Source organism: Ursus arctos, unplaced genomic scaffold (assembly GCF_023065955.2).
Source record: "Ursus arctos isolate Adak ecotype North America unplaced genomic scaffold, UrsArc2.0 scaffold_12, whole genome shotgun sequence".
In the NCBI taxonomy this organism is placed as follows: Eukaryota; Metazoa; Chordata; class Mammalia; order Carnivora; family Ursidae; genus Ursus; species Ursus arctos.
In genome coordinates this window covers 54,301,471-54,328,439 of record NW_026622786.1, presented here as the reverse complement: position 1 = coordinate 54,328,439, position 26,969 = coordinate 54,301,471, and the positions used below count along the sequence as shown (strand labels likewise).

The 26,969-nt window shown below is 37.6% G+C and overlaps 1 protein-coding gene across 11 annotated transcripts in view; it reads left to right on the top strand.

Moving 5' to 3' along the window:
* The first annotated feature begins 1,150 nt into the window (after positions 1–1,150).
* Positions 1,151–26,969, top strand: part of ALG6 (ALG6 alpha-1,3-glucosyltransferase) — a 58,418-nt gene continuing 32,599 nt past the window's right edge. Inside the window, exons 1-4 of one of the 11 annotated variants that reach the window (XM_044383780.3) lie at positions 1,151–1,272; positions 5,726–5,995; positions 6,388–6,537; positions 19,312–19,396. In XM_044383780.3, the coding sequence (XP_044239715.1) occupies positions 5,914–5,995; positions 6,388–6,537; positions 19,312–19,396 (317 nt within the window). In that variant the 5' untranslated portion in view covers positions 1,151–1,272; positions 5,726–5,913. Of the gene's footprint in view, positions 1,273–1,433; positions 1,979–5,725; positions 5,996–6,387; positions 6,538–8,198; positions 8,211–10,979; positions 17,836–18,821; positions 19,048–19,311; positions 19,397–22,851; positions 22,886–26,969 lie in introns of those variants that run through there. The other 10 variants (XM_057310606.1, XM_044383781.3, XM_048220505.2 and 7 more) reach the window with 10 other exon arrangements.

Below are 26,969 nucleotides of genomic sequence, written 5' to 3'. Positions count from 1 at the left end.
GGGAAAGCATTTCCTGATACTTTTTAATTTATAGTTTTAATTTCTTCTCTGAACTCTTACAGTACTTAATGCATATACTAATAATGACATTTAGCATGTGTTCCCTTCTATAGCTTTCTATTCTTTTATGCATGAAACTATCTTTCCAGTGAGAAATCTCTTTTGGGCAGGGACTTGGCCACCTTTCTCCGTATTTCTACTACTGACAGTCTTTTATTTTTATTTTCTTTTTTTAAAAAAAGATTATATTTATTTATTTGGGAGAGAGATAGTGAGAGAGAGCCCGAGCAGAGGTAAGAGGGAGAATCAGGCTTTCTGGTGAGCAGGGAGCCCCACGTGGGGCTCCATCCCTGAACCCTGGGATCATGACCTGAGCTGAAGGCAGATGCTTAACCGACTGAGCCACCCAGGCTTTTAAATATAGAATAAAGTTTTAGATGTGGAAGTTTACATAGACCTATCACTCATTTCACAGATGAAGAAAAGTAGATTCAGAGAGTTGTGCAGACTCAGTATAAAGCCATAGTCCAATATTTGCCTGTACTTAATGGATTATAAATCAGGGGTTGGCTTATTGAGAATGATAGGATTTAGCAGAGAGGAATGTGTGCATTCTCTGAACAAAGGAGGTAAGGTAGTTTGGGCAAGTTTGGGAATAGGTGATCCAAGCTGCCTGATGGCAAAGGTGTAGTGGCTACTTGAGGGCAAGGCTGTTCTTTTGTATAACCCACAGGCTTTCAAAAATGGTTGGACGTTTAATGTTTCTTACATGAAGTGACTTACCAGCCTGAATACATTCTTCGCAGGCAAGTGGCTTGAAGAAAGTGAAGCAGGTTGGCTTTCTGGCTCCTTGAGGGCATAGGCACAGAGGAAGACCACTGCACGGTGGTGAGGATTAGCCAAGGGCTCTCCACTCTGTGAAGGGAGCCAGGACGCGCCCCTGACAGGAATCCGTGGACTAAGCAGCCGCTCAGGGCTTGGCCATCATCCAGGGAAAGAAGAGCAAGGGGCTTTCCACCCGCCCCAAGCCTAACCCGGGCTGGGAGGCCTCTCGGGTTCCAGCCCTCGCTGCTCCGCCTCCTAAGCCGGCCACCTCCTCTCCGCGCCTTTTCCCGGCCCCTCCCCTCACGTTCGACGGGCTCGCTCCCGCGCTCAACGCGCGCGCACGCGGAAGCGGAAGGCCGAGGAGAGGCGCTCCGTTGCGGGGGCGAGCGCGCAGGCGCCTACCTGGAATAGCTGCGGGCGCGAATCCCAACGTTCCGCGGCGGTGGGGTAAGAGGCCGGGATCCTGGGGCGTCTGGGCTGCTGGGTCAGGGTGGGGAGGGGTGGGGGATTCGCGACGTACAGCGATTCCGCGCGCAGGTAGCAGCCCGGCTCGCATCCCGGCTCCAGGTCCCGCTCCTCTCAGAGGGGCGGCTGGCGAGGCCTCCCCAGGTCCTCCTGCTGGCTCGCTTGGGGGTCGGGTGACGGGACGTGCTGATGGTGGTGGGACCCCTTGGCTTGGCAGCAGCCTTAGCTCCCTTGGCGCCCTTGATCCTGCTGTCTTGAGGGTCTGGCCCGCTGGAAAAATGGAGGAGAAACGTTAGGACTGTCCCTTTTGACAGACGTGCTCCTCAGGGATGGCCGCACTCCCTCGGTATTGTGTCCACCTTGGGGGAAGAAACTTTCAGAATAAAAAGAACAAATTCGGCCCTGGAAGTGAACTGCTGAGGTTTTGTATGCCTTATTTTTGTTTTTGATCGAAATGTCGCTGAGGTTTTGTTTTTAGGTTTTTGATCGAAATGTACTAATCTTAGGGCAAAGTAGGACAAAACTTATCTGCTTACCTGCGTGAAAACTTCGTGTCGTGTGGATGGATTAGAGTTACTGTACTTTGCTTTGTAGATGGAAAAAGTAATAAAGAACCCTTGTTACTGTTCAAGAAGAGATCCGTTAAGTCTCATAATATCTTTGGCCACAAAGGACTCGGTAAAATCAGGTACCTCCCCTCTTCGTACATAGGAAGATCTCCATTGAGCAAATATTTTATGAGTACCTGCTTTCTGCAACATTGTTGTGCAGGGAGCAGAGCCAGGAGCTAAGACAAGAGGATCCTTGCTTGCACGGAACTTATATTGTAGTTGTCAAATGTAATTTTCTTTAAAAAAAAAAGTAATTTCTTTTATGCTTTTTTTATTGGGATATAACATATATACAAGAAAATACAGCAATCTTAAGTTGTAACTTGATTTATTGTAAAGTAAACACATCTTTTAACCACCACTCAAATCACGAAACAACATTTGGGGTGCCTGGGTGGCCCAGTTTTATTTATTTTAAGTTTTTATTTGTTGTCCGAGAGAGAGAGAGAGAGAGAGAGAGAGAGAGCGCACAAGCAGGGGGAGTGGCAGGTAGAGGCCGAGGGTGGCCCAGTTTTATTTAAGTTTTTATTTGTTGTCTGAGAGAGAGAGAGAGAGAGAGCGCGCGCGCGCGCGCACAAGCAGGGGGAGTGGCAGGTAGAGGCCGAGGGAGAAGTAGCCTTACCACTGAGCAAGGAACTGGATTCCAGGACGCAGGAATCATGACCTGAGCTGAAGGCAATGGCCCAACCGACTGAGCTACCCAGGTGGTCCAAGCAAAATTTTTTTTTTTTAATGATTTTATTTACAGGGCGCCTGGGTGGCTCAGTCGGTTGGGTGTCTGCCTTTGGCTCAGGTAATGATCCCAGGGTCCTGGGTCGAGCCCTGCATTGGGCTCGGCGGTGGGGGGGGGGGTCTGCTTCTCCCTCTCCCTCTTGCCTGCTGCTCCTCCATCCTGTGCTCTCTGTCAAATAAATATTTAAAAAATAAAAAATAGAAGTAAAGATTTTTTTATTTATTTGAGAGAGAGAGAGAGCACAAGCAGGGGGGAGGGGAAGAAGCACGCTCCCCACTGAGCAAGAAGCCCCACTCCGGACTTGATTCCAGGACCCTGGGAATTTTGACCTGAGCCAAAGGCGGAGGCTTAACCGACTGAGCCACCCAGGTGCCCCTGGAGTATTTGCATTTTATTTTAAGGGTAAAAAGATGTGAGAACGATGTTTTTAATGCCCTTCAAAATTTAATATGAATCACTTATGAAGGATGGGAAGGCCTATCCATTTTACTAACCAAAGAAACACTGCAAAACTAGCGATACGGGGTAACTTGGGAATTAAGGAAAACATTAAGGAGTTGGGAGATCAACTCTTGTTTTGTATTGTCAAGATTTATATTAATTCAGATGCATAATATGTTTCCAAAATCAGATTTAGTAGACATTTTAGAAATTAGTCATCTATTCTATACTTTAAAAATATTCTTTCAAGTAGTTGTTCAGCTTTTGTTTGTACCTGTTACAGAGGAATCCCCTTCTCAAGCTTGTTTCATTTTTGGACAGCTCTAATTATTAAAAAACCTTTCCTAATTTTTTTTTTTTTTAACTTAAACTACCAGTTGGGTGCTTGGCTAACTGGCTTAGTTGGGAGAGCATGCGAATCTTGATTTCAGGGTGGTGAGTTTGAGCCACACATTCGGTGTAGGGATTACTAAAAAAAATAAGTAAACTTAAAAAAAAAAACACGACTTAAACTTTTTACTTCTCATTTATTTTTATTTTTAAACTTTTTACTTTGAAATCAAAATACACTGGTCATTTGTTCTGGGTCCCTGCAGGACTGACAGTTATCAACTGTTACCTCCCATTCAGTTGACATCTATTTAGTGTTATCGGCAGTCTTATTTTGTTGTTCCCAACTCCTGACGAAGTACTTATATAGGATTTTCTGGAACTGTGGATTATTAACTTAGTCATATTAGTGATTTAGATTTCTTAGATAGAGCTATTAGTTAAGCCATATTTTCAAATCTAGGAATTAGCATTTGTAAAATCAATTTTAAACATGATATCTCAGTAAAATATAGTGTATTGCAATTCTGGAATGTATAGTGCAGCACATTGATAAAAAGGGCTTTTTGGGTTAGGCTAAAAAAGACTTTGGGGGTGTCTGTGTAACTCAGTGGGTTAAGGGTCTGACTCTTGATCTCAGCTCTGGTTTTGATCTCAGGGTCATGAGTTCAGGCCCCATGTTGGGCTCCACATTGGGGATGGAGCCTACTTAAACAACAACAAAAAAGAATTGAGTAGTTTATAATGGTCTATGTAACTTGTGTGAAATCCAGAGTCAACATTGGAAAGTGATTGAATTTTATTTTATTTTATTATTATTATTATTTAAGGATTTTATTTATTTGTCAGAGAGAGAGTGAGAGAGAGTGAGTGCACAAGCAGGGGGAGCTGCAGGCAGAGGGAGAAGCAGGCTCCCTGCTGAGCAGGAAGCCTGATGCTGGACTCTATCTGAGGACCCTGGGATCATGAACTGAGCTGAAGACAGATGCTTAACCAACTGAGTCACCGAGGTGTCCCAAAGTGATTGAATTTTAATTTTTCCTCTTACCCTGCCTCTGTGATAGAAGTGCTGGTGAATAGTAATATGATCAAAAATGGATGTGATAGGAGTGAGGAAATGGCATGTATATAACCCAGATGTGAATAATATATTTACATAGCCTTATTTACTGCTTTGAGTCATTCTACCTAATTGAGATGCTAAACTTCATTAGTTCTGGAGTTGACCCTTGCTATTTATTTGTTTTTTTTTTTGTTTTGTTTTTGTTTTTTAAAGACTTTATTCATTTATTCATGAGAGACAGAAAGACAGAGAGGCAGAGGGAGAGGGAGAAGCTCCACAGGGAGCCTGACTCGGGGCTAGATCCCAGGACCCCCGGACCCCCGGACCATGGACCCAAGCTGAAGGCAGACGCTTAACCAACTGAGCCACCCAGGCGCCCTGACCCTTGCTATATTTAAATAAGAGAATAATTTTTGTCACTATATTGTATACCTGAAACTGATATAACACTGTATGTTAACTATACTGGAATTAAAAAAAATTAATAAAAAAATAAATAAAACTAGTATGTTAATTACATTCTTAAATTTTTTTTTTAACTCAGTAGGTGGAATGTGCCAATTTTCCCCTAGTTTTTTTTTGTTGACTTATTGTATTTTTCTGGTTATATTTAGTATGTCCTGCGGTTAAAGTGGCCCATAATTTCTCAAAGCTTTTTACTTTTAAACCATCCAACCCAAGGAAAAAACTGAAAAAAATGAAACACGTAAATGGTTAATTGCATCTTACTGCTTTTTCTCTTAAGAGTTGTGATTATTACTTGATTCTTGTAAAGGTTCATTCTCTAAGTTGGAAAGATGTTGCTCTTAGTGAAAGTATATTTTGGAAGAAAAGACAAAAATCAAACTACATAAATTTCTTTAGTGGAAGACTTTCTCAAACTAAATAGAAAGGTAAAATTCTTCTTTCTGTCTGTACTAAAGAAAATCATCTCTTTGTTAACTTTTGTAGTTTTATTTTTACATGTAGGTAAACATGCTTTAGATAGAATTGACTCTTCTGCTATCTATATATATCTGTTGTTTTTCTGCACTCGGGATTGTTCCCTTGGAAGAACAGATCCTTACCACATCTTTAGATACATTTAACAAGGAGAGCTACTTTTTGAGATTTCCCAGAGGACTAGGGAATAAAGAACTTAAAACTGCCCACTTTCCTCCTTGTCAACACCCCAATTCTCTGTCTTCCTACTTGTTTTAATGGTTCCTTTGTTATACTGTGCTTGGCTAACTCTTGGTCTTGTTTTTTTCCCTCCAGGCTACTTCTTCATAGACAAAAATCAGTATTTAACTGGAAACGAAGCATCTCTTAAAATTCTCTCAAACTCCTAATCCCAAAGAATTGATGACATTTTTCTGATGAAGAAAAGAAGTGACTGACTACCAGTTAAAAATATTCTGGCACTGGTCCTGTTTTTTTGCCCCCCTTAGATTTGAAGGAAAAATATGGAAAAATGGCACTTGATGGCAACTGTGGTCTTAATAGGACTAACAGTACGGTGGACAGTTTCTCTTAATTCTTATTCAGGTAACACATCTTTACTGTTTAAAAGATGGGTAAATATTCCTTTGAATAGTCATCTCCTCTCCTTCCTCCCCCTCCTCCTCCTCCTTTTTGTAATAGTTTATAGATATCTGACTGGGACAGAGAAGAATTTGAGTCTTTATTGGTATGGTCAAGAAAATACACTTATTTAAACATTGAACTCTACTAAAAATAATACTGGGAGAGCTAGATAGAAGCATAGACTTTATGACATGAGAAAATAAATGTATTCTATTTTTTATGAAAGTTTATTTTTTTAAAGATTTTATTTATTCATTTGAGAGAGAGAGCACACAAGCAAGGGGAGAGGCAGAGTGAGAGGGAGAAGTAGACTCCCTGCTGAGCTGGGAGCCTGACATGGGACTCTATCCCAGGACCTGGAGATCATGACCTGAGCCGAAGGCAGACCCTCGACCATCTGAGCCACCAAGACGCGCCAAAAATGTATTCTAATGGGGAAGATGACAAGTTGAGAAATGATTGCATATTAGGCATCGAAGGAAGAACTGAGCCAGTACCTCAAGGTGGAAGTGGAATCAAAAGAGGCTTTTGTTTGTTTAGAGTTGACATGCCATGTTACTAGACTGAAGGGAAGAGACCAGTGGAGAATAAGACTGGGAATGATGTGAGAGAAAGGGAGGGAGAATTGATGGTACGTGGTCCTGGACAGGGGATAGAATTAGATTTTGCTCTGTGAGTATTTAGCACTGCTCATGTTCCAGGCACTGTGCTAGGTGCTAAAATACATGAATATCCACTACTGAAAGGGTCCGCATTTTAGTAGGTAAGTGGTCATAGGACAATGTGATAATTATGACTAGAAGTATTTGTAAAGTACAAAGGTAACATAGAGAAATGAATGAATAGGTTGCATTAGAGAAAACTTTTCAGAGAAGATGATGTTTGAGTTCAGGGTTTGAAAGACGAGTTGGAATTTGCTAGGCAAATGAAATGGGGAACATGTACAAAAACATGGTAGAATGAGAACATGATTTTAAGTAGTCAGTTATTGGAGTAGCATAAAAAGAAGGAACAAAAAGGATGGGGAGGAAGCAGCTTGAGATTTAGCTATACAGTTCACTTGGCAAATTACTTGTGTTTAGAAAAATAACTTTCATTGTAATGAAACACGATTGTAGGAAGCAGGTTGGAGATAAGGAGACAAATGACATAATCATAATAATAGAAGTATGAGCTGCTATTTTAAGTATTTACCGTATGCTAGACACTGAGCATTTTCTTTTACATACCACAACTACTGAAGATAGGTGTTGTCTCTAATTTACAAATGGAAAATGGGACAACTGATAAATGACACCTGGGATTCAAATATACTTGTATTTCATTCCAAAGTCAGTGCTTTTATGACACTGCTCTGTGGCTTCTAAGAAAGAAGTCAAAGTAAGCCAGCTAAAAAATGGATAAATGAATTTGAGGAATATTGAGGAAGTAAAATCACTTGGATGCAGCAGTAGACTTGGGTTCAAATCATAGTTTTTTTGCTTCTTAGCTTCCTGATCTTGGAGTAGTTACTTGATCTCCGTGAACCTTTTACAAAGGTACCTCTTCTACAAAGTGGGAATATTAATATGTATTTTAACAGGGTTGTGGGTATTACTTGAGAGAATATGAATGAAACGTGTTATTTTTTCAAAGATTTTATTTTTTAAGATTTTATTAGAGCGAGAGAGCATGAGCAGGGTGTAGGGGTATGGGGTGGGGGGAGAGAGAAGCAGACTTCTTGCTGAGCAGGGAGCCCAATGCGGGGCTCGATTCCAGGATCATGACCTGAGTTGAAGGCAGATGCTTAACCAACTGAGCCACCCAGGCGCCCACAGTGCCTTAAAAAAAATCGGATTGTCAAAGTCCTATGAAAAACCCTGTTAGGATTTTGATTGGAATTACATTATTTTATACCTTTGAATAATTTGGGGGGGGAATTGGCAATTGTTTTCACACTGGGACTTTTTTTTTTTCAAAGATTTTTTATTCATATGAGAGAGAAAGTGAGCAAGCAGGAGCATGAGCAAGGGGGAGGGGCAGAGGGAGAGGAAGAAGCAGGCGCCCTGCTGAGCAAAGTGCCCGAAGTGAGCCTCCATCCTGGGACCTCAGGATCGTGACCTGAGCTGAAGGCAGATGCTTAACCAACTGAGCCATCCAGGTGCTCCCAAACTGGGACTTTTAATCCATTAAGATGGTATGTTTTTTTCTCCCTTTATTTAAGTGCTCTTTTTTTAAAAAAATTATTTATTTGAGAGAGAGAAAGAGAGAGTGTAAGAGTGAGTGCAGGGGGGCATGAGGAGAGGTGGAGGGGGAGAGTGAGAGAGAAACTCAAGCAGACTGTGCTGAGCGAGGAGCCAAATGCAGGGCTCCATCTCGAGACCCTGAGATCATGACCTGAGCTTAAACGAAGACTTGTTTGCTTAATTGACTGTGCCACCCAGGTGGGAGGGGCAGAGAGAGAGGAAGAGAAAGAATCTCAAGCAGATTCCTAGCTGAGCTTGGAGCCTGATGCAGGGCTCAGTCTCATGACCCTGATCCTACCTGAGCCAAAATCAATAATCAGATGCTCAACTTACTGAGCCATCCAGACGCCCCTAAAAAATTGTTTTTCTGAATGCTTGTTGCCGAGGGCACCTGGCTGGCTCAGTGGGTGGAGCATGCGATTCTTGATGTTGGGGTTGTGAGTTCCAGATTACATAAAAATATGCATGTTGCTAAGGTATGAAAATGAGGTTGACTTTTATATTTGGCAACCTTTCTAAACTCGTAATTCTAATAATTTAACTGAAGGATCTTTTGGACTTTCTTCATTAAAAAAAATATCGTGAATAATGACAGTTTTATTTCTTACTTCCTACCACTAACTCTTTTCCTTGTCTTTTTATTGCTAAGACCTTATTATAGTGTTGAATAGTGATTTGAAATAGGGATTTGGGCGTCTTTATCTTGTTCCTAATTTTAACTTTTTTAAAAAAATTTTTTACTTAGGAGTAGACTTTTATTATAATAAAAAAATACTAATTGGAATTAGTCAAAGATTCAATTAATTAGAATCAGGAGGGTAGAACCTGAGAGGGTTCCAAACATGACACTTCTGAAGTAATGTTTTTAATTCACTAGTGAGTTTTTTTTTCAGTAGGCTCCATACTCAGGGTGAAGCCCGACATGGGGCTCAAACTCACAGCCCTGAGATGACCAGAGCTGAAATGAAGAGTCACTTGCTCAACCCACTGAGCTGCCCAGGCGCCCTTTGAGTTTTTATTTTATTTATTTGTTTGTTTATTTAATTTTAGTTTTAATTTTTTAAGATTTTATTTGAGAGAGAGTGAGCATGAGTGGGGTGAGGGGCAGAGGGAGAAACAGGTTCCCTTCCGGGCAGGGAGCCTAATGCGGGGCTTGATCCTGGCAGTCCAGGATCATGTCCTGAGCCAAAGGCAGATGCTTAACAGACTGAGCCACCCAGGTGCCCCACAAGTAATATTTTCTATGTTCTATTTTTTTTTAAAGATTTTATTTCTTTGAAAGATTTTATTCATTCATTTAAGAGAGGGAGAGAGCACAAGCAGGGGGAGAGGCCGAGGGAGGGAAAGAGAGAGAGAAGCAGGCTCCCCACTGAGCATGGAGCCCCATGCCGGTCTTGTTCCCAGGGCCCTAGGATCATGACCTGAGCTGAAGGCAGACACTTAACTGACTGAGCCACCCAGCACCCCTCTATGTTCTATTGCGATTATGCTTTGACTCTTGAATTATTTAGAAGCATATTTAAAATTTTTTCAATATTTAGGCTTTAAAAATGTTTTTTTTTTTGACATTTTAAAAATTTAATTGCATGGTAGAAAGAGAATCGTTCTGTATGGTATATATTTGAAATGTTTTGAGACTTGGCATACTATGTGACCAGTTTTTGTAAAAGTTCTGTGTGTGCTTGAAAAATATATGTTCTCCAGTTTAATATTCTGCATGTATCCTTTCACTCAGTATTATTGTTTGATGTTAATTTTTTATATCCTTACTGATTTCTGCCCAGTTTTAAACTGCCAGTTGAGAGAGCTGCAATTTCCATTTGTAGTTTTGTCAATTTCTATTTGTATATTTTGTATTTATATTATTAGGTAATGTAGAACTTTTTTCCTTGTGACTTGAATTTCATGACATTTCTGTTGTGTCCCTGTTTATTTACAGTACTGCTATTATCTTAGAGTCCATTTCCTCTAAAATTAATAAAACTTCATTAGTTTTCTTTAGGTTAATTTTTGCTTGTTATATCTTTTTCTTTTTTTTTTTTCTTAAAGATTTTATTTATTTATCTGACAGAGAGACAGCCAGTGAGAGAGGGAACACAAGCAGGGGGAGTGGGAGAGGAAGAAGCAGGCTCACAGCAGAGGAGCCTAATGTGGGGCTCGATCCCATAACGCCGGGATCACACCCTGAGTGGAAGGCAGACGCTTAACCGCTGTGCCACCCAGGCGCCCCTGTTATATCTTTTTCTATCCTTTTACTCTTTACCTCTGAATCCCTGTGACTTAGACCTGACTAACCAGTTCCCCACCCTAATTCCACTTTCTCCTGATGATTTGGAAGTTATGCTTTATTTTGTTCTTTTAGGGCATGGCGTGGAGATTTTCATATACCTATTTAATTTAACAGTCTAAAATTAGTATTTATATTCTCTTTCTGAGCAATGCAAGGACCATGAGATGCTTTAACTCTAGTTATAAATCTCACTCTGCTATTAAAATGTTATTACTAAGATTTTAGACATTAATCACTGTTTTATACAATTAATATTTACTTAGGTTTTACCTTCAGGTTTATTATTTTCTGTGATTAACCTTCCTTTTTACGTATTACATCTTTTGAGATAATTTTCTTTCTGAAGTACATCTTGGGAGGTTTTTTTCGCTTGTTTTTGTTGTTTTGTTTTTTTAATTGAATTTAATTTTTTAAAATTTAAATTAATTAAGTAACATATAATGTGTTATTTGTCTCGGAAGTACAGGTCTGTGTTTCATCAGTCTTATATTGTGCTCATTATAACACATAGCCTCCCTAATGTCCATCACCCCGTTACCCCATCACACCACCCCCCTCCCCTCTAGCAACCCTCAGGTTGTTTCCTAAGATTAAGAGTCTCTCATGGTTCGTCTCCCTCTCTGGTTTCATCTTGTTTCATTTTTTCCGCTCTTCCCCTATGATCCTCTGCCTTGTTTCTTAAATTCCACACATCAGTGAGATCATATGATAATTGTCTTTCTCTGATTGATTTATTTCGCTTAGCATAATGTTTTTGTTTTTGTTTCTGTTTTGTTTTGTTTTTTCTTTTTTTCTAAGTAGGCTCCATGCCCAGCACTGAGCCCAGTGGTGGGTCTTGAATTTATGACCATGAGATCAAGACCTGAGCCGAGATCAAGAGTTGGACACTTCAACTAACTGACTTAGCCACCCAAGCGCCCCAAATATTTGGGAGGTTTTTAAATTTTTTTTTTTTTAATTAGAAAACATTTTAATTTAAATTTAATTTAAATTAAATTAAATTTAATTTAATTAGAAAAAATTTTAAAGTAGGCTCAGTTCCCATTGTGGGTCTTGCACTCAGAAGCCTGAGATCAAGAGTTACATGCCTTACTGACTGAGCCAAACGGGCACCCCCTGGGTGGTTTTTTTTTTAGTGAGAGCCTGTTGGTGGCTTAGTTTTTAATCTGAAAATGCCTTTATTTTGCTTTAGGTCCTAACATTTTACTGGGTTTGGAATTCTGTGTTGACAATTATTTTCTCTTAATATTTTGAAAATCTCATTTCATTGTCTTTTAGTTTCTGTTGCTATGTTCAGACCATCCGCTGTCATTTCAGTTGTGATTTCTCCATAGGTAATTGTCTTTTCTCTCTTCCTGCGATTTTACTATGATGTATCGAAGTGTAAGTATTAAAAAATTTATCCTCAGGATTTTCTGGGGTTTCTGACTCGAATGATAACCTTCTGTCTGTTCTTAAAACTGCTCAGCTAGTCTCTTCTCATTCTGTTTCCTCCTTGTAAAACTCTGGTTAGATATATGTTAGAGCTTTGGTCTTTTATTAATTCACCACATATGTGTAGGGTACTCATGCCAAAGGCAGGTGATATAGCAGAAAATAGACAACAGTCTCTTCATCTCATTGAGTTTGTATTTTCAGTTCTGTCTTCAAATATTGCATCTCCCTCATTTCTGTTTTCCTTGTGCAACTCTTACTAGATGTATGTTGGGTCCTTTCATCCTATCCTCTATGCCTCATAATCTCCCGTATATTTCATCTCATAGTTTCTTCATACTGCCTTTTTTTTTTTTTAAATAATCATCAGGTCTATCTTCCTTTTCATTATTTTTTTTTAGTTGTGTTTAATATGTTTTTTTTTTTTTAAAGGATTTTATTTATTTATTTGACAGAGAGACAGCCAGCGAGAGAGGGAACAGAAGCAGGGGGAGTGGGAGAGGAAGAAACAGGCTCACAGCGGAGGAGCCTGACGTGGGGCTCGATCCCAGAACGCTGGGATCACGCCCTGAGCCGAAGGCAGACGCTTAACGACTGCGCCACCCAGGAGCCCCGTGTTTAATATGTTTTTTAACCCAGCCATTGAGTTTTTACAATTTTAGTTACTGTATTTTTTAATTTCCAAAAGTTCTGTTTGTTTCCTTTTCAAATCATCTTCATCATTTCTGATTGTCTCTTCTTCCTTCAACATATTCTCAGTGTCTTCTTTTATATCTTTAAACATATTAGCCATACTTATTTTATATTCCCTCTCAGAAAATACTAATACCACAGTTTGATTTCCTGGTTTGTTTGTTCTATGGACTCTAGCTCATGGGATTTTGTTTGTGGGTTTAGTGATTTTTATTAAAATTGTGAGCTCAGGTTACTTGGAACTTTTATCTGTGAGAATTCTTTGAGGCCCAAGTTTACTGTATGTTTCTCCACAGAGGATTTAGGTTGCCTCTTGCTAGGCACTTTGGGCACTATTAAAAGTCAAACTAAATTCTCAATGTAAGGTTTCTTTGGCTGTAATTCTTGGTGTGAATTCAGGCCCCACATTGGGTGAATGCAGGATATTGTTAGGAATTTTCAGGAGACTTTTCTTCCTGTACTTCCCGGCAGCCAAGGGAGAGATAAATACTATCTTCACCATTTCCCCAAAGGCATTGTTTTTTTATATCCTCATAGATGGTTCTGACACTGAAGTTTTCACCTGTTCAAATTCTAGGCTATACCTCCTATTCATTGCATAGAACTTCTCAGTAGCCAGGCCATTAGGCCACAAAAGGCCATTGGATACCCTCAGGACAAACGCTTACTTGTCTGGATCTTAAACTTCTTTTGTTATTTCTGGCTCCTAAGGAATTCTCTTGTTTTGATGCTAATTCAGCCATTACCCCCGCCCCCCATTGCAGATGTTTTTCTGACCTTTTCTGATATTGGAGGTGTTGCTGTAAACTGGTCTCTTCGGTTATTTTTAAAAGCTCCCCGTGTTATTCTGATCTTTATAAAATGTTCATACATATTAAAGCCACAGGGTTGGGGGCATTTATACTGCAAGAAGAAAGCAGATTTAGACACTGATCACTTTCACAGAGAAGGGGAATGATTAAAGGAGGCTGAGGAGAAACCATGAGGAGGAAGGATTAGAACCTGGAAGGCAGGAAATTAGAGAAAATCAAGAAATAAGGACTGGCCTACAATGTCAAGTTCTAGACTGTCAAGTAAGGGTGAAAATTAAGAATAGACAAAAGATCTCTAAGGAGGCCATTGTGAGCCTCTTAATTATCAGCCTATAATGAATTGAGGACTAAATGGGAGTTAATAAGAGGCCATAGTGACTCAGAAGTTTGTGAATGGTAGGAGGGAGTTGGTTTGGTAGCAGGAATGGGGTAATGAGGTGAGAAGAAGAGCCCTGTTAAAAGTTGTTACGGAAAATATGTAATTTATGTTACCTTTGATTTCAGCCTATAACTGGTCCATTGGATGGTCATCTCCTTTTCTTCTTTCAGCACTGTTTTATTCTTGATCAGTATGTTGTTCTTACAATTTTCCTTTAGTCTCATTTTGACAGATACATTATTTTCTTTGAACTTTTCATGTTGAGGTAAAGTAGAAGAGAACTAAAGGTATAGAGTAGAATAATATAATTTAAGAAATCACACTATTTCAGTATTACTGGCATGTGTAATCAAATGCTTAATGGGAACTGAATAGTGGACAACAAGCATATGTAATACTTGTGTATCCTTGTGGCTTACATACATTATTTATTCTTAACATTTCTCTCCTAAAGTCTGAGTTTACTCACGTACTTACTTTATCTGGAAAACAGTACTCCTGCTTATTTTAAACTTCACTCTTAAATTGTCCGGTAAGAAAGTCAACAAGATTACTTTTGGATTACTGTATAGGAAAAGTATTGTTATTGTAGTAGAATATTTGTAGACATCTTTTATAGGTGGTTATTATATGTTTTTGCCATTTTTCAGATGAGAAGAATAAAGTGCTAAGCACTAAGAAAAATTGTAATTCTGTCAGTTCTTAACCCCATCATAAAAAAATACAACATTTTTAGCACTCGTAAAGAACTTCTATATTATAGGAGGCTGGGAGAATTAAAGAATTAAGTATGACATCTGTGATTCTGCTGAGATTTTTTTCTCAATTAAAATACTTTTTGTTACAATTTCTTATTAACATGCTTATTTTAGTTTGCTTTTCATTTGTCTTGTTTTAAGATTGTAAGTAGGAAGCACTCAAGTGAGGAAGCTCAGGTTAGCTTGCTTAGTATTAATCCATTATTTCTCCTTTGGAAATGCATATATTGTATAGGCAAACTACTTACGTGTATTGTAATTTAAATTTTTCTAAAATATATGCCGCTTACATATTTACATTATACACCTTACTTAAGTGCTGCTTATATAATTGATTTTTACAGACCTAAAAGTATTGAATAAATAGTGCTTGTTACCTTTATTTATTTCCTTATTTAATTTAGAAAAGCTTTTATTTATTTATTTGAGAGGGAGAGAGAGAGAATGCCAGTGTGACCTAGCCAGTGCGAGGGCATGCGCTCGCAGGAGCAGGGAGAGGGAGAAGCTCACTCCCTGCTGAGCAAAGAGCCTGACCTGGGGCTCAATACCATGATGCTGGGGATCATGACCTGAGCCAGAGGCAGATGCTTAACCTACTGAGCCATGCAGACACCCTGCTTGTTACTTTTAAACAAGTTTTGGGGAGGAAATAAATTCTGTTTTTTGGGGGGGGTTATTCATGTTTTAGTAATCTCTACACCCATCATGGAACTTGAACTCCTGGCCCTGAGATCAAGAGTCTTATGCTTCACCAGCTGAGCCAGCCAGGAGCCCCAGGGAGGAAACAAATTCTGATTTTAGTATTCATAGTTTATGTCTTGTAGAGATTCAGAGTACCTCTATAGTTGATCCAAAGTGTTTTTGAGCAAATAGTAACTCTGGAACCAAGAAAAGTTATTGTAATATTCTTTCCCCCCCAAAGTTGTATTGGCTGTTAAGGAGGGATAAGGCATAGAGAATCTTTTTTTTTTTTTTGGGCAGCATATCAATCATTGTTAAACGTATGACTGTATTCTGTTTAGTTAGTTAGTATTGCGGCATCTCAGTCGTTAGGTGTCTGACTTTTGGTTTTGGCTAAGGTTATGATCGCAGGGTCCTGGGATCAGGCTCCACACTCAGTGGAGAGTCAGCTTGAAGATTCTCTTTCCCTCTCCCTCTATCCTTCCTCCTCACTTGTGTGTGCTCGCTCTCTCTCTCTCTCTCTCTCTCTCTCGCAAGTAAGTAAATCTTAAAAAAAAAAAAAAGAAAGAAATGTTTATTTTATTGGTCAGTTTCTCTCAAGTTACCCATTGCTGTTTATAATGTTTTGTCTTACTCACCAAGAGCACTTATAAAAGGGGGATTTTGTTCTGGAAAATTTTAGCCAAATTCTCTTTTCTTAGAATGTTTAAAATTTAAATGTAAAGGCAGTTAGAATGTATTGTTATAAAAGAAACGAATTGTTTTTTAAATTATAGCATAATTCTGAATAGTTCAACAACAGTTAATACAATGAACATTTAAGTGCTCCTTAAGCCCATTTCTCTGAGAGCAAGACAAAATTGAAACTGCGAATATACATTAGTGTGTTTTCTTTATGTAATTCTGAATTTTATGTAAATGAATTTGTGGAATTAATCACTGTGGAAGGAATCCTTTTTGTCCTTCCCAGGTGAAGCTCCCATAGGTACAGTTGGGTTGTCCTTCTGGGTTGCTTTAAGGGCACTTTAGCAGTTTTAAAAACTTAAGTACTAATTTCATAGCTAGTGTCAGCTGAATTTATTGAAGTAGGTCAGACTCTGGATAGAAACTTGTTTCTCAACCCTAAAGAGAGTCATTATCCATTCTTCTATTTGTTAGAGAATGGTAATAAATTCTTCCACATTGACCACATGTCTAGAGCAATTTCAGAAAATCTAGATAGTTGGATTTTGTCAGGTGTAGAAAATGACCTAAGATCCTCTCTTATTATCCCAGTGGAACCAAACAAACAAATAAAAACAAAACAAACAAAAAATAGAAATCAAATCCTCCCCCCACAAAAGAAGCCATAGATAATGGTTGTATTCCTTAAAATAGAAACACACACACACACACACACACACACACACACACACACACACACACATTCCTATCCTACAAAATACACATGAAAAAATTACAGTTCATTGGGGATATATTTTTCCTTTTTTTTTAAAAAAAAAAAAACAGGTTATTTTACCTCTCCTGTGCAGTTAATTAAATAAGTTTTTAATGAATGTATGTACATAGCAATATGTTTCCTTTGAACTCGAAAAACATATTCTCTTGTTCATAGGAACTGAAATTCTTACTTGGGTGGCAATTAGGAAATAGTATAGTCATGGGACAAAATACGTGATACTGAAAATATGTTTGTTTTTTTTTTAAAGATTTTATTTATTTGCGAGAGAGGATGAGTGAGAGAGAGAGAGAGAGCATGAGAGAGGGGAAGGTCAGAAGAAGAGGCCGACTCCCTGCCCAGCAGGGAGCTCGATGCAGGACTCGATCCTGAGACTCCAGGATGATGACCTGAGCTGAAGGCAGTCACCCAACCAACTGAGCCACCCAGGTGCCCTGAAAATATAAGTATTATGAGGAGTAAATAATTAGTGAACACTGGGGGTACCTGGGTGACTCAGTCAATTAAGCATCTGATTTTGGCTCAGATCCTGATCACAGTGTCCTGGGATCAAGCCCCAAGTTGGGCTTTGTGCTTGACAGGGAGCCTGCTTCTCCCTCTCCCATCGTCTGTCCCCCTGCTTGTGCTCTCCCTCTTTCTCTCAAATAAGTTAAAAAAAAAATCAGTGAACAGTGTGTTTTTAATTTACAAGAAAGGTTTCATGGAGAATTTGGAATTTGAGGTGATTCTTAAAGATTGGCTATGAGTTGATGGAAGGGATGTATAAACAGGGAGTAAGCAGCATGAACAGAGGCTTGGAGTTTTAAAGTCTCCGACAATAACTTAAAGATATTTTGTGCAAGAACCAATAAATGGGGATTGTATTAGAATGGTCAGCATAATTTGGTCTGCCATCACAAATTGCTTAATCTTGCACATATGGTAAATGCAAAATCAGGGATTCAAAATTTCAAGTCTTTTGAACTTAAAATCCTTGCTATATCACGCTGATAATATCAGTATTCTTGCTTCAGCATCACTCATTGAATCTACCAGGTGCCATTACGTCTGAGAACACAAAAATGAAAAAGGTAACGGTATTTTTTGAGAGAGGGACAGGTGTGTGTGTGTATGTGTATACATATGTCTATGTACTGTGGGCAATTGCTTGTAACAGTCACTCTCTATATATGCTTTGGAGATGTTCATCTGCTTTTCCCATGATTATCTCAACAGTGGGGATATCTCCTTGGGTAAAGATGCTAGCCATTAAAGAATATCGGTATAATGTAGTTGTTACATGCAAAAAGCCGTACTTAATGTAGTGTTCCAAGACTGGAGAAAATCTGGGTTGAATTTGAGTGACTGTTAATATCATTCTCCAAGGTGGCATTAATTAATAACTAATGGATTATTGAGTATATTTGACTGTATGTGATTTTCAATTGCTGATTTAAAAACCTGTGACCTAACTGTATGTCTCTGGGCTTCTCACAGTTTTGTAGTTACCTGCTAGTTAAATAGTGGATGTTTACTGTTTACTAAATGGAATTAACTTTATGTCATTTAACATGACTTAAGGTTAATAACCTACTGAACAACCAAGTTCTGAGCAATATAAAGTAGGAGTTAAAAGCATGGATTATGGAGCCAGTTTGCCTGGGTTCAACTCCAGACTCTGCTATTTGATGGCTGGGTGAATTGCCTGTTTTTTCAGCTGTAGAGTGGGGATAATAATAATACTTAACTTCATTGATGTATCTGGCACATAGTAGGTGCTATCAATTGTTACTAAAGATTTATTATCCTGTATTAGCAATTTTGAAATTAAAAAAAATGCTGTAAACCGACAGTCTTTATATCAATCATTTGACAGCAAAGCCTGACCTAACAAATATCTTTGTAACATATAGTCTGGTTTTGGTTCTATACTTGACCTTCAGTTATTTATATTTAGTTTGCAAAAGCCCCTTGTAAAATATAGGTACTCATTATTGTTTTATGATATTTATTGGACAGTATAATTGATAGTCTTTCTCATTAAGTAAAAATAAACTTGGATATTTTATGATTAGTGTTATTAACTAATTAATGTTAACTATAGCTTGTATTTTTTTTTTAAGGTTTTATTTATTTATATGACACAGGGAGAGAGGGAGAGAGCAAGCACAAGCAGGGGGAGCGGCAGGCAGGGGAGAAGCAGGCTCCCCACTCAGCAAGGAGCCCGATGTGGGACTGGATCCCAGGACCCTGGGATCATGACCTGAGCCAAAGGCAGATACCTGACCGACTGAGCCACCCAGGTGCCCCTACGTAGATCCTGTTTTTAATGTGCTGAGGCTTAGGGAGGTTAAGGAATTGGTCCAAGGTCACACAATAACTCAGTGTACTAGCAGTGCTAGGATTCACACCTCATCTCTGCTATTTGGTACTGTCTGTGTTCTTTTCTTTAACCTACACTGCTTTAACCTATACTGCTTTTCTATAATTTGGAAAATTTTCATAAGGAAATTAATATCATTTATATATTAAAGTATATTGTCTCGCTCTTTTTACCTTTCGTCTAGGTGCTGGAAAACCCCCTATGTTTGGTGATTATGAAGCTCAGAGACACTGGCAAGAAATTACTTTTAATTTACCAGTCGAACAATGGTATGGATTATTTTAAATTGATTTTATTGTTTATCATAGTTAATACAGATTATTTAAGATAATTTAAAAGGAAAAGATGCTATTCATCTTCAGCATCCTTCTCTTCTTGTATTACCTGCATATGTAGGCTCATCTTTGAAACTTTATACTCCTGAAAGTTACCCATGTACTCAGCAGCTTTAATATGCTAAGAACTTTGAGGATAGAACACTATGCCTTAGAAGCTCCTCTGGACATAAACTAAAGAACCATCCTGGGCTAACAGTATTTTTTCTGGTGGTTTTGCAAAGTTTCTTCATTAGGAATGAATGAGATATGAACGAGCAGTAGCATAGTGGTCCTGTCTCTACTGTTTACTACCTGTGTGACCTTTGGTGAAATTATTTAACTTTTCCTGCCATGGTTTTATCACTTGTAGAGTGGAAATGATAGAGTACATATTTCACTGGATTAATGCAAGGATTGAATAAAATGATACATGTAAAGCACTTAGACTAGTGTCTGCAACAAAGTGAGCTTTTGGGAAATGTTAGGTGTGGTTATATCTTTACAGAAATTTGTGCCTGTGTCATTTTTATTGAATATATTCTGGTAACAATAAATGACATTTATTGACTTATTGGATGCCTAAAAGATCATTTTATTAGAGACTGGCTGTACAAACTGTTTGCATTGTTCTGTTAATTGCTTTAGTCACTGCTTTTTTTTTTTTTCCCCTGTATGTTGGTAAATTATTCGAGTCATTAGAATCCAAAAGAACTCTTTCATGGGATTTTATGTGAGGAAATTATATAATATTTTTTTTTTCAAAGTTAAAGTACATTTGTTATTGTTTTTAAATTGAAATATAATTGACATAAAAAATCATGTTAGTTTCAGGTGTGATTTAATATTTTTATACTTACGAAATGATCCCCATAAGTCTAGTCACCATCTGTCACCATACAAACTTATTATATTATTGACTATAATCCCTATGCTGTACATTATATCCCCATGATTTACTTATTTTATAGTTTGTACCTCTTAATCCCCTTCACCTATTTTGTCTAACCCCTTCCCACTCTGATAACCAACAGTTTGTTTCCTATCTATATGAATCTATTTTTGTTTTGTTTTCTTCATTTGTTATCTAGATTCCATACATAAGTGAAATCACACAGTATTTATCTTTCTCTGTCTGACTTGTTTCACTCAGCGTAATACCCTCTAGGTCCATCCATGTTGTTGCAAATGGCAAGAATTTGTTTTTGTTTTTGTTTTTTTTTGTGGCTGAGTAATATTCCACGGTATATATTCAGTTGACCCCCCCCCTTTTTTTTAAGTTTTATATATTTAAGTGATCTTTACACCCAACGTGGGGGTTGAACTCTCAACCCTGAGACCAAAGAGTTGGATGCTCTACCAACTGAGCCAGCCAGGCACCCCTATTTTGTTGACCCTTGAACAACACAGGTTTGAATGAACTACAAAGGTCCACTTAAATGTGGATTTTTAAAATAAATATAGTACTGTCAATGTATTTTCCCTTCCTTATGATTTTAATAGCATTTTCTTCTCTCTAACTTACTTTATTGGAAGAATACAATATGTAATACATAAAGCATACAAAATATGTGTTAATCAACTGTTTATGTTATTGGTAAGGTTTCCAGACAACAGGCTATTAGTAATTAAGTTCTAGGGAGTCAGAAGTTATACATGTGTTGGGTCGAGGCCCCTAACCTCTGTATTGTTCAAGAGTTAACTTGTATACCACATCTTCTTTATCTGTTTATCTAGCAATAGATACTTAGGTTGGTTCCATATGTTAGCTATTGTAAATAATGCTATAATGAACATAGGGATGCATATATCTCTTTGAATTGGTGTTTCTGTTTTCTTTGGATAAATACCTAGAAGTAGAATTGCTGGATTGTATGCTAGTTCTATTTTTAATTTTTTGAGGAACCTTCGTGCTGTTCTCCATAGTGGCTGCACCAAGTTATATTCCCAGCAGTTCATGGATTCCCTTTTTTCCATGTCCTTACCAACACTTGTTTCTTACCTTTTTTTAATATTAGCCAGTCTGACCAGTGTGATGAGATGATACCTCATTGTGGTTTTGATTTGCATCCTTCTGATTGTTAGTGATGTTGAGCATCTTTTCATGTGCTTATTGGTCATCTGTATGTCTTCTTTGGAAAAATGGCTATTTAAGTCCTCTGCCCAGCTTTTAATTGGGTTTTTTTTTTTATATAAGTTGTGTAAATTCTTTATATATTTTGGATATTAACCCCTTATTGGATATATGATTTGCAAATATCTTCTCCCATTCAGTTGGTTGCCTTTTTGTTTTGTTGTTGATTTCCTTCATTATGCAAAAGCTTTTTAGTTTGATGTAATCCTGTTTGTTTATTTTAGCTTTTGTTATCCTTGCCATAGGAGACTGTTCCAAAAATACAGTGCTAAGGCTGATGTCAAAGAACTTACTGCTTATGTTTTTTTCTAGTAGTTTTATGGTGTCAGGTCTTATATTCAAGTTTTTAACACATTTTGAATTTATTTTTGTGTATGGTATAGGATAGTGGTCCAGTTTAATTCTTTTGCATGTAGCTGTCCAGTTTTCCCAACACCATTTATTGAAGAGATTGTCATTTCCCCATTGTATATTCTTACATCCTTTGTCATAGATTAATTGACCCTATATCCATAGGTTTATTTCTGGGCTCTCTATTCTGTTCCATTGATCTTTGTGTCTGTTTCATACTAGTAGTATACTGTTTTGATTATTATAGCTTTGATAGTTTGAAATCAGGGAGTGTGATACCTCCAGCCTTGTCTTTTCTCAAGATTGCTTCGGCTATTTGGGGTCTTCTGTGGTTCCATAAACATTTTAGGATTCTTCGTTCTTGGTCACTGCTTTTATGTAATTCATTTATGAGAGAGTTTCAAGCATGAACGTCATATTAAACTCCCTATTAATAGGTTGGTAGGCTGTACCCTAGTCAGAGAGCATTTAAAATAGAGATCAGATAAATACTTGGCACTATTCTTTATTGTACTATTTTGAGCATCTTTCATATCCTCGTACAATGATTTAACCAATGAGTATTATTGTTCCAGTTATTAGTACATTCTTAATGTGTTTTTCTCTTGCTTGATTGATAGAATAAGGTAATGTTTGCTGAGGGAAACCAGCTCATTGCTTTTGAGTTTTGTAATTCGTTTTTATTCCTTTGTAAAAATTGCATGGATAAGATAATTGTATTTTTGGCTATTCTCTGGTAAGTACTTCGCAAAGATTTTCGTATAAAAGTAATTGTGATATTTAGTATTGAAAGATTAGAGAAAAGTAATAAATTGCAGTATTTGGCTTAATGTTAGTGGGGAAAACATTGATTCCAGGAGTGAGAATATAATCTCAATTCAGTATGGAGGGTGGGTTATTCTAATACATATATCTCATTTTTCAGTTTTCTGTACCAGTTGTCTCCTACCTTGGCCCAGGTAATCAAGAGTTGACTATATGTATACATTTTCATTCTTTTTCTTTGTTTAAAAACCAGAAATGTATACCTCAGATATAATTATGTGATTCAGTTTTAACTCTGGTCTGTGAGTCTTAAATATTATGACATGTCTAAAGTAATCATGGTGGTAAATCTTATAGTGTTGAAATCTTTATTAAGCAGTGGGTAGCATGAGAATACTGAATGGTAGGCTCAGAAACAGAGACATATGGTATAAAGAAGTATGATTTATCATTATTCGATCGTGCAATACTTAACAAATTTCATAGGAAATCCAAGAAATATGATTTAGTATAATAAATGTCAGGAATTTTCTCTTTATGAGTGGATAGACGAGAAAAGCCAAAAATGTACACTTGGCAATTCTAAGAGAAACTGATCTGTTTCAGATTCATGTTTGAAAGGTGTGATTTCTTATTTTTTTACTTCAGTTTTCCAAGAGTAAAGTCTTTCTCTTTTTACCTAGAGAGTAAGCTATAGTGTAATTAGTCAAAACTCTTTCCGGGTGACATAGTTGTTTAAAGTAGGTTATCAGGATTGGTCATGTTAACTTTAAAAGTGTTAATTTTGATAATTCTAAATTAAAAGAAAACTTTTATTATTTATTCATTGTGTATTATTTTAAGAAGGAAAATAGAATTTATTTATTTAATTTTATGATAAATTTTATATGAAAATTCCTTATGTGTGGAATCAGGAGCAGTTTTGGCATCAAGTAATAGAAAACTTGAGTAATAGTAGCTTAAGCAATAAAATAATTCAATTATCTCAAGAAGTAGGTCATTGTAATGCTGGTAAAGTGGCTCAGTAATAGCAATCCAGGACTCAGGCTTTTTCCATTCCTTTCTTCTTGGCATGTTGGCTTTTCATCCTGAGCGTACTCACTCCATGGTCAGTAGATGACTGCTCAGGCTACAAGCATTGTAACTTTATACAGCCATGTTCAAGGCAGGAATAATAGCAATACCTTCTTTCTACCTTTCTTTTTGTCAAGGAGCAAAATCTTTCCCACTAAATTTAAAGCAATTATTATTAAAAAAGAAATGGTTGGCTCAGTGCAGACATGGTTTCTACCTGGGGCTAGGGAAGGAGTCTGCCTAACGTGAGCTTGTTGCTTTCTAAATGAAATCACAGTTTTATAAATCAGGAGAATTGGGCATGGATATTTATTGCAGCATTGTTTATAGTATTGAGAAACCTGAAATACTCCAAAATATCTCTTAGTAGGGGAATGATGAAATAAAGTATATCTTCCCTGTGCACATGTGTTTTCTAGGTAGATTCTTAGAGGTGGAATCTCTGAAGTAGTTTTAATGGATACCAACACCAGAATATCTTCTTTCCACATACCTTAATAACACTGGACTTTTAAAATTTCTATTTCCTTGAGTACGTGTGATATTGAACATCTTTTAATATATTTGCTGATTAACATATTTCTTCTCAAATTTGCATAGTCATATCTTTTTTCCATGTTTTTGGTGGGTTGCTGATCTTTTTTTATAATAATTTGTACGATTTTTAAATAAAGTTACAGAAGTCCCCCATTACCCGTGGGGGATAAGCCCCAGTACCCCCAGTGGATACCTGAAACTATGGATAATACCAAGCCCTATAGGCTGTGTTTTTTCCTATACGTTCATACCAGTGATAACGTTTAATTTGTAAATAAGCAAAGATTAATAACAATAACTAGTAATAAAATAGAACAATTATAACAGTGTACTGTAGTAAAAGTTACATGAATGTGTTTCTCTCTCAAAATATCTTATTGGACTATACTCACCTTTCTTCTTGTGATGATGTGAGATGATAAAATGTCTATGTGATGAGATGAAGTGAGGTGAATGACATAGGTGTTGTGATATAGCATTAAGCTACAGTTGACCTCCCACTATCCTCAGGAGTCTGCAACTGCTTGCAGACTGCATTGACTACTGGTAACTGAAATCACAGAGAGTAAACTGTGGATAAGGGAAGATTACTGTATATTAATTTTCTGTGCTGTGTTAACAAATGACCACAAATGGTAATTACTTATACACATATTTTTTTCACATAGATTTTTTTTAGGTCAAAAGTCTAGACATGACTTAGCTTGATACTCTTCTCAGGGCCTCCAAAGGCTGCATGCAATCCAGTTGTTAGCTGGGGCTCTTGTCTTCTCAGAGGTTCAACTGTGGAAGCAACCATTTCCAAGGTACCTCTGGCTGTTGGCAGAATTAATTTTCTTGCATCTGTAAGACTGGGGGCTTCAGTTTCTTGTTGGAAGCTACTCTCAGCTCCTAGAGTTTACTTGCAATTTTTTGCCATGTGGCTTCTCCAATATGGTCACTTACTAAAACACGACAGCTTGCCTCTTCAAAGTCAGTAAAAGGGAGTCTCTTTAGCATACTTCCTAACAAGACAGAATCTTATGTATACATAAAACATAAGCACAGGAGTGACATCTATTACCTTTGCCATATTCTGTTGATTACGAGCAAGTCATAGGTCTTGCCAACGCTGGGGGGGTGGATTGTACATCCTCAGGGGTACGAACAACAGAACATCCCTATAAAATCTGTCTGCTACAACAGTATTCTATGTTTTAATAATTTTTCTTGTGTGTGTGTATGTATAAAATAAATATCTTCTGTTTGTTCTTATCTTTAAACTTTTCTTATGGTGTCTTTTGTCGTATAAAAATTTTACATTTTGATGTACAGAAGTCCTTTGAACTATTGTTGAAACCCTTGCAAGTTTGAAACTATATCACAGTAAAATGTGTATTTTTTAAAAGCAAAAATACCCATGACTGTGGGTTGTATATTAGAAAAAATTGTATCTTGAAGTTAATGATAACACTCTTGAATGTAATTTCATAATTCATATGGCAGCCACATTTTTTCTGACAAAACGTCTGAAATTATATGCGAATTTGTTGGGAAAATACATTTCAACATATTGATAGCATTTATACAACTTTTCAGGTATATCTAAAATATATAAAACAGGAGAATTAACTAGTCGCTTTGTTTCTACTAGTAGATTTTGCAGCTTTACTTGAAACATTTTATTTATTTTTTAAAGATTTTATTTATTTGAGAGAGAGAGAGTGAGCAGCAAGAGAGAAGGAGCAGGGGGAGGGGCAGAGGGAGAGGGAAAAGCAGACTCAGGGAGCCTGACATGGGGCTGGATACCAGGATCATGACCTGGGCTGAAGACAGATGCTTAACTGACTGAGCCACCCTGGCGCCATACTTGAAGCATTTTAAAGCTACTTTTTCCATAAAGGTTGTTAGTCCTGTCATTCTTTCTTCCCAATTCAACCAGTGGCTTTATTGTTAATTTGTATCTTTGCTGTCAGTGCCTCTTTTACTTATCTCCAGAGGATCTCAAGGTTCAAGTAAACAAAAAATAGCTTTTGTTTTATGAGAAACAGAAAAGCAAATGAAATTGTATTGGTCAAAGTGGTTTTCCATTGCTAGATCCATTTTGTGGCTAGTAGGCAATTAGAACTACTATTGTGTACTTGCTGTGTGTCAGGCAATGATTTAACAGCTTTATGTATTTAACCCAATCCTTCAACAGCTGTGTGAGGTTGATGCAATAAAACTTTATTCCTGTGTCCTTGGTAATAAGGTGAATTTGGAAATAACACAGTTGGTGCCTGTCTTCAGAGGGCGTTGGAGGAGTGAGTCCTCTGGTCTCCACACTTGGCCTGGCCAGTTTCCCAGATTCAGGCTGTCAAAAGGGGCTCCAACTAACCTGGAGATTCTTGGACTCACTGCCTCTTGGCTTCAAGTGCCAGCCAGATATAGGACCTAGGGTGATTGGCATGGATGTTGCTCCTGGAGTGGACAGCTTCCGCCAGATGGTACATACTATAGTACTCTATGTCCAGATCTCTTGGTTGTGTAGCATGCCTTGATCATTTTATTAATCCCCATCCCTTCCTTTCAAACCTACATTTTATGTGACTAGGCAAAGCAGACCTGAAGATGAACAATAGATTATTTAATGAGATTGAATGTCAATTTAAAAGAAAGAAAATTTAATCCCAAATTAAGAGATTGTGA